Here is a 13,590-nt window from a genome sequence, read left to right as displayed (position 1 = left end):
GATGATCTCATCTCTAATGTGAAGGACACAATTCCTGGGCCCTTTCCCTCAAGGAATTTGTGAGAGCAGCAAGAAAAGGAAACAAAATCATTCTTCCTCAAGTACCTTGAGTAATTTCACTTGACTTCCAGAACACCAAACTCTCCTGGTCCTCTGACTTCACTGGCTGCTCCTTCTCAGTCTCCTTTTCTGGTCTTTCTTCATCTCCTAGTCCTCTAATCTTTGGATTGTACCCAGGCTTATTCCTTGGACTGCTTCTTTTCACTATCTGGAATTATTCCTCAATGATCATATCTAGTCTCATGGCTTTATGTATTCTCTACAAACTAATAACTCCTAAGTTGATCTCTCACTAAAATTCCAGACTTATATTTCCAAGAACCTACTTGACATCTCTGCTTGGATGTCCCAAACACAGCAAGCCCAAAATCAAAGGTCTAATTTTCCCCCAAACCTGCTCTTCCCTCAATTTCACCAAATGGCAACTCTCTCCTTTCATTTCTCAGGTCAACAATCTTAAGAATCATCCTTCATGCCCATAATTTTCCCACAATACAAATCCAATGTGTTAAAAAATCTTCTTGACTCTATCCTCAATGTATAGCTAGAATCTGACCAGTTTCCACCCCCTCCCACTGCCATTACTTTTGTCCAGATCACCATCATCTAGCTCCAGGATGGTTGCAAAAGCCTCCTAACTAAACCCTTCTTCTGCCATTTTCCCCAGGCAATATGATCTCAACACGAGGGCCAAAATGAGCTTTTGAAATATGACTCCAATATAGAATTACCATATGACCCAGCAATCCCGCTCCTAGGTATATATATACTCAAGAGAACTGAAAACATAGACACGTAAAACCTTGTACACAAATGTTCATAACAACATTATTCACATTAGCCAACAGGTGAAAACAATCCAAATGTCTATCAGCAGATGAATAAATAAACTAAATGTGGTTTATGCATACAATGAAATAGTACTGACAATAAAAAGGAAAGAAGTTCTGATATATGCCACAACATGAATGAACCTTGAAAACATTATGCAAAGTGAAGAAGCCAGATACAAATGGCCACATTTTATAAGCTTCCATTTATATTAAATATCCAGAATAGGCAAATCCATAGAGACAGAAAGCAGATTAGGGGCTGGGAGAAATAGGAAGTGATTGTTTAATGGGTACCAGTTATCTTTTGAGAGTAATGAGAATATTCTGAAATTAGATAGTGGTCATGGTTGCACAGCATTCTGAAAGTACTAAAAACCACTAAATTATATACTTTAAAAATGGAAAATAATTAATTCTATATTATGTGAATTTTACCTCAATTTAAAAAAATTGTATCATGTCACTCAGAGTCCTCCTTCTCACTCAGAGTAAAACTCAGAGTCTTTCCAAGGGCCAATAAATTCTCACATGAGAATGCTTTCCCTCCCCCCATCTCTGTCTTCATCTCCTACCACTACCTCCTTTCTCACTCAGATCCAGATTACTCAAACATGCCAAACACAAACTCACCTTAGGGTCTTTTATATCTGCTGCTTTCTCTGCCTAGAATGCTTTTCCCTCACATACTCTCAGGGTTTTGCTCCCTCATTTGCTTCATGTCTTTGCTCAAATGTCACTTTATTATTAAGATTTTTCCCTGGCTATCCTAAATAAACCAGCATATGTACATATACATGCTTTCCTGGCTCCCCCACCCCCATACCTTTAGTCTACTTCATTTTCTCCATAGCACTTGTCAACATCTGATATACAATATATTTATTTGATTATTTATTGTCTGTGTCCTCCAATAGTATTCACTAGTGTGTCCCACTGCCTAAAACAGTGCCTGGCAAATAGTAGGCATTCATAGATATTTGTTAACAAATGAATTAATTAATAAATGAACAAAGACTGAAGTAACAAAAATCTATGATATCTTAGGCAGTAAAGAATAAACTTTCCAAGTTATCACATGATGTTTGAGATGGCTCTATGAAAACAAACAGTAGGGCTTAAAATCCTAGAGCATGCAAGAGGTAAAACAGAGGTCATTTCTTAAGAGATGTGTTAGCTTTATAGTCCAAGACACAACAGGGAGCTTGATTTCATTTTTACTTCAGAATCATTATTTTCCCCCTTTGCTCCAAAGAATAAAGAACCCAAAATGGAACCATTCCTCTAGAGAGCTAGTTTAACAATGTCCCATGGAGAGTGTTTCCTGCCTGTATTTTTTCCTAAAGATCAATACGTACTGATCCAGAGCTGATATAAACAACCCTAGGGCAAAAAGGCAATTATTCGACATCTGTGCAGTAAATAATAAACTAAGAGATGGGAGTCCTGGGCTCTAATTATCTGTATGATCTCAGGTAAATCATTTATCCCGCCTTCTTTTCTGTAAAAATAAGGGGATTGAATTAGATTATCTCTGAGGCTCCATAATTCTATGAAAAAGATCATTTATAACCACTTAATCTGTTTTTATGTTTAAGATAAATAAGAGGTTTCTGGGTCCAAAAAGGCAAGAGGTTATAGACAGCCAGAAGCAGTAGATTTCAGATATTACATTCTGACTGATGATGTCAGATATGTTAATCAGGTTCAGGAAATAAAAGCCATTCTTATTCTTATCCACAAAGGAAAAAGGGGGCCTCATCACCTAGAACATAGGAGTCACCCACCCACGGCTGTGTGGATAAAATCACAGTACGGTAAGTTCTCACTTCAGGTCATCGATTGTTCTTGGAAATTGTGACTTAAAGTGAAATGACATATAATGAAACCAACTTTACCACAGGCCAATTGATATAAACAAGAGTTAAGTTCCTACAGCATATTTCTGATCACAAAAACATCACCAAACTTCTAAATAGAGACCCAAAACACTTCTAATTTTAAACAATGAAATAAATGTGAGCTATATATATACATTTAAGAAAGATTAATAAAAACAAGTTAGGTCATTACTTTCCAACCCATTTACTCCAGTTCAGGGTCACAGGTGGCTGAATCCTGTCCTGGCAGCTCAGGGTGCAAGGCAGAAACCCACCCTGGACAGGATGTCCTTCCATCACAGGTGCACTCACACACACGCACACACTCACTCACACTGGAATGATTTAGACACAAACACTAATGTTAGCCAATTAACCTGACATGCATAGGTTTGGGACGTGGGAGGAAACCAGAGTACCCAGAGAAAATCTACGCAGACATGGGGAGAATGTGCAAATGCCACACAGTGGCGCTGGTTGAGAATCAATTTTTTCTCATCAACATTATAGCAAAATGACATTGAACAAAACAACATTATTTAAGGAATTGCTGTACATAAATACAAGGAAACACTATACAGATAGCAAAAAGAATAAGGTGCACCCTTAGTGTGACATGGAAAAATACTGATATTATATTTTTCTGTTTTTTTTTTTCCTTTTACACCTTGAGTTATAACTTACGAAAACATAACTTACACGGATGGGCAAGTGTGCAATTTGATAAGTTTTGACCTATGTATACACTCATGAAACCTTTACAATTAAGTTAGTGAACACCTTATCACTACCAAAACTTTCCTTGTACTTCATAATCTATCCAGCTTCTGTCACTAAAATTTAGTTTGCATTTTCTAGGATTTTACACAAACAGAATCATAGAGTATGTCGTCTTTTTTTTGGTTTGGCTTCTTTCACTCAGCATGATTATTTTGATCATCCATGTTGTTGCATGTATCAGTAGTCCACTCCTTTTCATTGCTTAGTAGTATTCCACTGTATAAACAAACCCGAATTTATCCCTTCACCTGTTTATAGACATGTAGATCGTTTCTAGGTTTTTGGCTATTATAAATAAAGCTGCTATGAGCATTCATGTACAAGACTTTGTATGGACATATGCTTTCACTTCTCTTGAGTAAATACTTAGGAATGGAATGCCTGAATCACAAGGTGGACACATATTTAACTTGTTAAGATACTACTAAACTGTTCTTTTCAAAATGACTCCACCGCTGTACAATCCCACTAGCAGCACATAAGAATTCCAGTTGCTCTACCTCTTCACAAACAATTGGTATGGCCAGTCTTTTTAATTTTAGCCATCCTAGTGGGTATACAGTACTACCTTTTAGTGATGTTAATTTGTGTTTCTGAAGTGACTAATGATGTCGCACGTCTTTTCATGTGCGTATTTCACATCTGTATATTGTCTGTTCAAATCTTTTGCCCATCTTCTATTGGATTATCTGTATTATTGAGTTTTTAAAGTTCTTTCTCCTTCACTTTTTTCACTTAACGTGCATGTAGTATAATCCTTTAAAAAAATAAGTTAAACATTTAAGAATCCAACCCACATATGTACATTTAGATCGTCTGGTAGTCCATACACCAAAACTATTAACAACTATTTACAATAATTGTCTGGGGCAGAAGCAGTGTGGTTACTCATGTTATATACTTCTATGTTGCTTCTCAACAGTCATATAAAACATGATAAAGTTATTTGTCTTTGGCTGAGGGAAACTTAGAAAAAAAAAAAAAACAGAAATAACAAGCCTAAAATTCACCAGCAGCAACCAAATAAGGAAAGGAGTAAAGCCTCAAGCCATAAAGTTAAAAAACAAAAAACATGGCTATGAAATCAGAAGAGATTTAGCTCAGCAAAACTCCTTCCAATGTGGAGATATGAAGACTAAGTGAGTGAGTAGGCAGTCCTGGGATGTCAAGGAAAACAAAGTACTCAAAATGTGTAGTCCCAGGTAACCCTTGGGGACCCCAACAGAGGCAGACAAGACAGCTGGGGTATATCATCTCTCAGGGCACTGGTATGAACTAGAGGATACATCCAGAGCTGAATTAAGTGAGCTGAGACATAAGAGAATTTTAGGACACCAAAACCCAGGACCCCAAAGTTGCCTTTTGCCCCTTTGCAGGGCTACAAAAAAAGAAGTATGTAGAAAGCAATATTCTATCCTTAAACTGAAGTGTACTTAGGTGCAGGAGGGAAAGCTAAATTGTTTCAAGTCGAGATGAGAAGACTGTCAAGAATTCACACACACTAGATCAGAGCAAACAAAAGATACAGGCAAACCTTCAGATGTTAAACATGAATAAAATAAAAACAAATGGTCTGGTAGATATGTAAATATGGCATGGGGTAGGGAAAAATAGAAACAACTTGAAAAATGAACAAATAACTCATTCTGGAGTAGAATATAACCCTAGGAAAATAAGCAGCCTTTACACTGCACAGGAATTTGATAAGAATATAGATTAGATAAAATGTAAGAATTCAAATACAGGATGATAAAGCAACAAAATTAGAGGAAAAGGAAGATTAAGAGCAAAGAACAAACTAAAACCTAAACAAGATAATTCATTCAAATATATTTGCTGTAAATTATATACAGCAAAAAGGAAAGGGAGCGGGGAAGGAGGGAACAAAGAAAATGAATGAAAATCAAAGTAAGAGCACAGAAGAAAGTGTTGGGCTAATTGTTAATTGCTTTCATCTTTCTCTTTTTCTTCTGAATTTAATAGTAAAAGAAAAGGACAGAAATGGAGAATAAATATTTCAATGTCCCTGGGGTGGAGAACTCAACTAATAAAAAAGAAAAAGAGTTCAGAGTATACAGTACAGAAAAAATTTCCAGCAATGAAAAAACAACTCATCCAGGGTACACCACATATTAGGGAAAATGATACACCACTGAGACATATCCTTGTTAAGTTACTAAACTTCAAGAAAAAGACAAAGTATTTGTCAGACATATCCAGACACACACACACACACACAACACACACACACACACACACACACACACACACACACACACACACACAGTTACCTGTAAGGGAGAAAAACGAGAGGCTAGCTAGACTCAGATAACTTCACAGTTACATTCAGTGGCAGAAGATAATAGACTAATCTCTACAACATTCTGAAGGAAAGAAAGTGTGACCCAAGAATATAATATCTAGCCAAGATACTGTTCAAGTATAAAGGCACTAGGCAGACATTCTCAACATGAAAGAATGAAATAAAAATAGCACCTGTGAGCCCTTCTTGAAGGAACTTCTCAATAATAAAATCCAGACAATTAAGAAATAAATCAAAGAATTCATAAATACAGAGAACCATGGTACGCCAGTTAAGCATACAATTCTTTTAAATATGAACTAAAACTAAACAAATAGATATAACAGGCAGATGATCTGACAGCATAACAATGCAAATGACATAAGTCCTGACAAAGTAAAAATAATTTGAGTAATAAAAATTGGGAGTAAGGGAAAAAGTTGGAAGTGTAAGAAATCTAATCTCCTTTCATAGCAGAGTCCACGGATAATGTTTAATATTGAAACGGGTAGATTTAAAAATGACTAAATGATTGTTTGACCCAGCAACTCTACTCCTAGGCATCTATCTACCTAAGAGAAATTAAAACTTAAGTCCAAACAAAAATTCATAATGAATGTTTATAACAGCATTGCTCATAAGAACCCCAAAGTGGAAACAACCCAAATGTCCACGGACAGAGAAAATGGATAAACAAATGTGATATCTACACATAATGAAATATTATTTGGAAATAAAAAGAAATGAAAAGCTGATACATGCTACCACATGGATAAACCTTTAAAACATTATGTTAAGTGAGAGAAGACAGTAAGAAGGACCACATCTTATGATTCCATTTAAGTAAAATGTCCAGAATAGGCAAACATATAGAAATAGAAAGTAGAACAGTGATTGCTTAGGGATACAGAAGGAGATGGAGGTTGGGGTGAGTGATAGCTAAAGGGTACAGGGTTTCTTTTCAAGGTGATGAAAACTCTTAAAATCAATGGAGGTGATGGTTGTACAATTCTGTGAATATACTAAAAAACACTGCATTGTACACCACAAATGGGTTGAATTTTATGGTATGTGAATTGTATCTCGAAACGGTTCTTAACAAAAAGACATTAGAAAAAAGTGACTATCTGCTCGATGTTTTCATAATACTTTTTTCTTAAGCTTAGAGGGGTATTAATGATTAATACCTCTTATGGTAAATATTTGTCTGAAGATTCTCAATTCTTCAACTGTGTATTTCAGTGTTTTATTCTGCTAAATCCAAGCAAAATTAAACAGAATGCTTTTAATTTAATATATTATTATTCACTCATCTCTCCATCTCTATATTTTCACAAAAGATAACTGAAATAATTTTCACATAATGTGAATACTGGGGTAGTAGGAATTTGGATGCTCTGTTGCTTTCTTTACTGTTTCCTATACTGGTTAAATTTTTAATAATGAATATGTGTTTCCTATTATGAACACCTATTATTTTATAAACAGAAGTAAAACATAATAGAATTAAAATGATGTGTAGCATTTCTTTAAATGATTGTGTGGTTCTTACCTTGATGCCTTCTGTTGCTCCTGAATGATCTTTCTTCCTGGCCAGATGTCACCCATCTGTGACTGATGAAGGCAGGACTGTCCCACTGTCTCTCTTTTATTCACTTCAAAACAAACAAATGCATGGCAGAGTGGTGGTGATGAGGGAGAAAAGGGAAACACATCACACTTGCAGAAGGGATGGCAATACATTCCTTATATTTCCCACAAACAGATTGAGCCCATAGAGGCAAGAATACGTGAGGGTTCCACACCAGAGGTTCTATCAGTGAGTTCAAACACCTCAAGGAACCACCTCCAGAAAGGTCCAGTACCTGCAGTTTTGTGGCGCAGGGACATCCTGATTATCTCACTGCCTGTGCGGTAAGCAAAGCGATTCATCTTCTGGTCATAAAACCAGTCTCCAGTTGCCTTCTTCAGCTCTCTGAAAAGGAATAAAAGAAAATGACAGATGGCTAAAGAACGGCCTTTGTTATGCATCCAACAAAGGCTGAGGGGAGAAATTCTCACCAGAGCCAGGGTCTCATTTTCTCTCTCTACTTGGCCATAGGCGACACTCACATTTCCTTCATGCACACCTTGCACCTCCAGGTACCATTGCTTTCTTGGATACGGCAATCCCAGCATACCAGGTGATTACAACCCCGACAAGTGTTGGTCTTAGGAGTCAAACGGCCCAGGTTCTCTTGGCAACGGGCACAGGTCCAATCACTGTAGTGTTGGCTGCCCCTCTTGGCCCCTTTCCTTTTTATCTCCAGTAACTCATTCTTCAATCGCCTGCCAAGACCCAAAAGAGAAGTACAAGTAGATTCAGGATCTGCACAGGTTGGAGAGGGGTTGTGGAGGTAGAGACAGTAAGACTGTAAGTTCTGTGAAAGCAACAATCTCAGAGCCCAACCTGACCTAATGATGGGTTGTAAACTGTATACACTGTTCCTCTGAAAGTCAGATAAAAAGTATAAGGAAAAGTCCAGATACCATTGGTCAAAGGCCTGGGAACCAGTGTTTTTTCTGGGACTCTTACCTAATCCTTTTCTCATCTGCTTTCTGGAGCTCCTCATCTCTTTGTAGAACACTGAGGATCAAATCCCTTTCCACCTCAGACAGAAAAGAGAGGTCGAGGATCTCCGACATGACTTATTCTATGTTTCTTCTACTCTTCTTTCTTCAAAGTGACCAGACCAGGAGAGCTACCAGAGTTGCCTGAAATAAGGTAAGAACTAATTTCATACAGATAATTTACTCCAGAATATGCCAATAGCCCTAGAGCCTTTCAGTAGGCCACTTTCCCCTTTAGCCAGGCTAAAGAAACAACATAGAAGTATCTGACCTATTTACCATTCCTACTCCCACCTGAATCTTGCCCTGAAAATAAAGAGGCTTTGATTTTTCAAAAAGAAAAACTTATTCATGACCCTGGGAAACGGTTGGGTCTTTCAGCATAGGCATCTTTGTTGGGAAAGGGCACAGAACAGCTGAGTCAGACTCCTCCTCCACCAAACAGATCCTCAATCATTCAATTTTCAATACTTTAAATGTTTTGAAGTCCTAAGTCTATTAAACACAAATAATCAGACAGCTGGTCTCTGACGTGGAGGAGAAAACAACATGGGGACTCCTGCCAGTTGAGGCCAATTTCTCTTTTACAGACCAGGACTCAGTCAGCTTTCTGCTACACGGAAAAACTTCCACCAACTATTCTATTTCCCAAATTTCTTATTGCTAACACTACCTCAAGGACATCTTAACTCATTATACGCATATTTGTTGAGTACCCACTCTGACAGGCATCATGCAAAGTGCTGGTGATACAGAGATGAATAAAACAGTTCCTGTCCTTAAATATTCACAGAGTGCTAGGGGAGACAGATATACATAAACACAGTACAATGTACTAAGTGTTATGAGAGAAATAATAAATTAAGTGCTATAGAACTTAGAGAAGGAAATAACTAATTCTATCTTGCATAGAGAGGGGAGAGAGTTATATATATGGAAAGTTTAATGGGATAGGTGGATTTTGCCTTATAGAAAAGTATATGTTGGTGGGGGTGAATGGTAGGAGAGAGAGGTCTGCGCCAGATTCTATAACTCTCAAATACTCTTAACAATTAAGAATTTTAAAATTCATTATATAGACAATAGAAATCCATCAAACATCATGTCGTTGCTTTGTTTTTGATGTTGGGCAATCACATGATCAAATTCATTTTACAGAGATCACTCTACGTATGTATGAAAGACTGACTGAAAGGACAGATGGAAGTCCAATTTGGTAGTACAAGACACTTATAAAATATGCATTATCTTAGCAAAGCAATACCACTTGTAAGAATCTACCTAATAATTCACACAAATGTGCATGCAAGGGTTACTGCAACATTATTTGTCAGAGGAAAAAAAGTTTTTTAATAGAGGCATCATTAAACCAAATAATACTTCCATATAACAGCATACTATGCAGCCATTAAAAATGTGGTAGATCTGTATGAAAATACATTCTTGAGTGAAAAAAAAGTAGTTGCAGGGCAATATTGAATGATTTCTTTGGTAAAGTATTTATACATTTGTGTATGCAAAGAAAAAGGTCTAGAACAAAAACCCTTATTACTGGTTTCTCTTAGGGAGTAGAATTGGGAGGGGCAACTTACACTTTTTTATATAGTTCTGACTTTTTACACATATGTCTTACTTTTAAATATCAACAAAGAAAACAATTTAAAGGAAAGAGGGATTATTGTAATAGTCCAGACAAAAGACAACCTAGATTTACTAACTATACCTCTAGTTTCTCATCTACAAAATAGCCTACCTCACAAAGTTGTCAAGAAAATGAAATAATTTATGTTAAAGGGCCAAGCACAATGTTTGAGAACACATGTTTGGAATACACATACTAGCTGAATCTGCTACAGGGCAGGCCTAAAGCAGGGCAGCAAGACGAAAGAACAGAGAATAGGTTTAAGAAGCAGAACTGACATAGTTGAATAACTGATTGAGGGAGAGGATGAAAAATGTGAAGCCAAAGATGTCTACCTCACATGTTTAGGTCAAACAACTGACTGGCTAGTAACGGTACTGACAGAGATAGGGACTATAAGAGAAGAAATGGGTTTAGAAGTAAGGCAAGTTTTGTTTTAGTTTTATTGAGTTTGTACTGCATACAACATATCCAAGTAATTGGGCTCAGGAAGTAGATGGAGGTACAGGGCTGGACCTCAAGAAGAGAGACTATATGTGAAAATGTAGATTTGGTGGTCACGGAAGTCAAAGAGCCCAGGAGAGAGAGAATGAGAAAAGAGATGAGGTTCATACTTACCTTCTCTGCTCTCCCTTGAAACTAGAAAACAAGCCCTTTTTGCTTTGATTCTTTTTTTTACTAATTACCTACAGGTCAACAGAAATATAAACAACACAGCAAAGCTATACAGGTACCTGAAACCTCAACATTGTCTCGACTTGGCTATTTCCTGGTCTTTATCAAACTATACAATGCTAACTAACCCTCTTTCATAGGCCCTTTCTTAGAGAGTCTTAAGGAAGACTTCTTAGTCCTCATTCGCAAGTAGAATATATATTCGCCATGAGAACAAGGACTTCTTCGATATTCTTCTATGTATCTGGCTCAGCACCTAACATAATATTTGGCACACAGTGTTGCATATGCCACCACTATTGCTGACCATCATTACTGTCGTCATCACCCCAACAATTCCATTTATTGAGAATTTACTATATTCCAAGCAACAAGTACTTTACATATATTAACCAATTTAATCCTCACAAAAACTCAGAGGGTGAGGTATTATTATTATCCTAATTTTATAAATAAGGACTCAGGAGAGGTTAGGTTAATTTGCCCAAGAATAAACTCTAAGTAAGTGAAGTTGCTGGAATGCAAGCCCAAACTATCTTATTCTAGAGCTAGTGCTCTACTGGCTCAGATCAGGCAGGATCCTATCCAAAGCAATTATAAAATATTGCACAGAGCAAGAAAATGCACTGTGGAATTGAATTCTCCTATGTGTGATTATAGCTGAAGCACTGGCCAAAAAATCAGTGGCTCCTGGATAAAATAGGTATCATCAATTTCCTGGTCTCCAAACTCAGCTGGACCCTTGTTGTTGCCCATAAATCTTTTTACTTGCCCTTAGTTCAGCTATGTTACCTAATCCCTTCGAGTTCTATTTTAAGACTTCGTTCATCTCACACTCCCACTTTCCACTCCTCCAGTCCCTTCGGCCATTCTTGAATATATATATATATATATATATTTTCAGAGTCCATCAGCCATGACCTCCTTCATCTCCCTGTCTCATCCCCTTCTTCATATGCAAATCGAACTCCTTTCAGAAAAGCTACATCCCACCTCCAGCCCAACCTTCAACAATGGGTTGCTGTGATTTCCAACACTAACCCTGTTACTAGCCAGCTCACTTGAGTTGGGTCTTGCAGAATCAGTAGTAAGAAGAAAACAGAATAAGTAAAAAATTTTAAAGGCAAGCAGAAAAAAGAAAACATAGGAAAAAAATGGGACAAATAGAAAGCGAAATATGGTAAAAACAAGTGCCAATATATCAATAAACATAAGGAGCATACGTGAGCAAAACTCACCCTTTAAAATACAGAGATTAACAGAGTGGATAAAATTTTAAAATTCAGCTATGTGCCATTTTACAAGGAACACACCTAAAACATAAAGACAAGGAAAGATTAAAAGTAAAAAGTACGGGAAAAGATACACCAGCTAAACGTTAACAAAAAGACAATTGAGGTAGCAATATTAATATCTAAAAAGTAAAACTTCAAGACAAAGACATTATAAAGGATAAAGAAGATCATGACATAGAGGAAATAAATGTATATGCACTCATAAAACACCTCTAAATATATAAAGGAAGACTAAGTACAATTAGAGAGAGAAATTCAAAAATCAACTGTCAAAATGGGAGATTAACAAACCTTCACTTATAGTCATGTACCGATTAACGACAGTGATATATTCTCAGAAATGCATCATTAGGTGATTTCATCATTGTTTGAACATCATAGAGTGTACTTACACAAACTTACATGGTAAAGCTTACTACATATCTAGGCTGTATGGTATACTACCATCATATATGAGGTCTGTTGTTAAACAAAACCTTATGTGGCACATGACTATATTGCTAATATGAGCAGATAGAAAATTAATAAATTTATAGACAAGGTGAACAACAAAATAAGCTTAATTTAATGGACATCTGTAGAATATGATATCTAGTTGGAGAATCACATACTTTTCAAGTATATATGGAACATTTTTACCCAAAATGACCATTGTACTATGTTATAATGCAAGTCTCGGTAATTTCAAAACAAAATCATTCTCATACAGACCACAGTCTTTGACTTCAAAGAAATTAAATATGAAGTTAAAAGCAAAAGATATTTTTTCAGTCCCAATACATTTCGGCAATTTTAGGACACTTCTTAATGAATCACAGGTCAAAGAACAAATCATAATAGTACTAAACTATCATTAACATCTTTTTTCACCAAGTTCTATTCTTTATTTTTATTTTTCTAAGGAATTTATTTATTTTGTATGGTGATATTGATTAATGAAATCCAATAAGTTTCAGTTGTGCACTTTAACAGTAAGGGGTGTGTGTGTGTGTGTGTGTGTGTGTGTGTGTGTGTGTGTGTGTGTGTGTATACACATATATATTTACACTGTGTGGTCACCTTCCATAGTTAGATTTCTTTCTATCATCACATATTTGACCCCCTTTAACCCATCGACCTCTCCCCTCCCCAACACCCTACCCTCTGGTAACTACTAGTCTATAGGCCATGTCTATGAGTCTCTGTTTGTCCTGTTCTTTGTTGCTTTTAGGTTTATATCCCAAATATAAGTGATATCATGTGATTTTCAACATTTTCTGTCTAGGTGATATTGCTTAGCATGATTATCTCGAGGTTCATCTATGTTGTCACAAATGACAATATTTCATCTATTCTTATGACTGAGTAATATTCCATTGTATATATGTACCACCGCTTCTTTCGCCAATCATCTATCGTAGGACACTTTGGTTGCTTCCATGTCCTGGCCACTGTGAATAATGCTGCTATGAACATTGGTGTGCAAATATCTTTATGGACATGAGTTTTCAAGTCTTTGGGGTAAATCACCAGTAGA

The 13,590-nt window shown here is 36.5% G+C and overlaps 1 protein-coding gene across 5 annotated transcripts in view; it reads right to left on the bottom strand.

The window, feature by feature from the left end:
- SYTL4 (synaptotagmin like 4) overlaps window positions 1-13,590 on the bottom strand; it is a 63,564-nt gene that overhangs the window by 17,883 nt on the left and 32,091 nt on the right. For 4 of the 5 annotated variants that reach the window (XM_025039040.1, XM_015596208.2, XM_015596206.2 and 1 more), the window contains 4 exons: window positions 8,428-8,606; window positions 7,965-8,180; window positions 7,718-7,827; window positions 7,405-7,507 (listed from right to left, as the gene is read on the bottom strand). In XM_025039040.1, the coding sequence (XP_024894808.1) occupies window positions 7,405-7,507; window positions 7,718-7,827; window positions 7,965-8,180; window positions 8,428-8,537 (539 nt within the window). In that variant the 5' untranslated portion in view covers window positions 8,538-8,606. Of the gene's footprint in view, window positions 1-7,404; window positions 7,508-7,717; window positions 7,828-7,964; window positions 8,181-8,427; window positions 8,607-12,017; window positions 12,093-13,590 lie in introns of all 5 variants that reach the window. The other variant, XM_015596210.2, reaches the window with a different exon arrangement.

The sequence above is a fragment of the Pteropus alecto genome, unplaced genomic scaffold (genome assembly GCF_000325575.1).
Source record: "Pteropus alecto unplaced genomic scaffold, ASM32557v1 scaffold179, whole genome shotgun sequence".
In the NCBI taxonomy this organism is placed as follows: domain Eukaryota; kingdom Metazoa; phylum Chordata; class Mammalia; order Chiroptera; family Pteropodidae; genus Pteropus; species Pteropus alecto.
The sequence above is the reverse complement of the archived record's forward strand: the minus strand, read 5'-3'. Positions and strand labels throughout refer to the sequence as shown.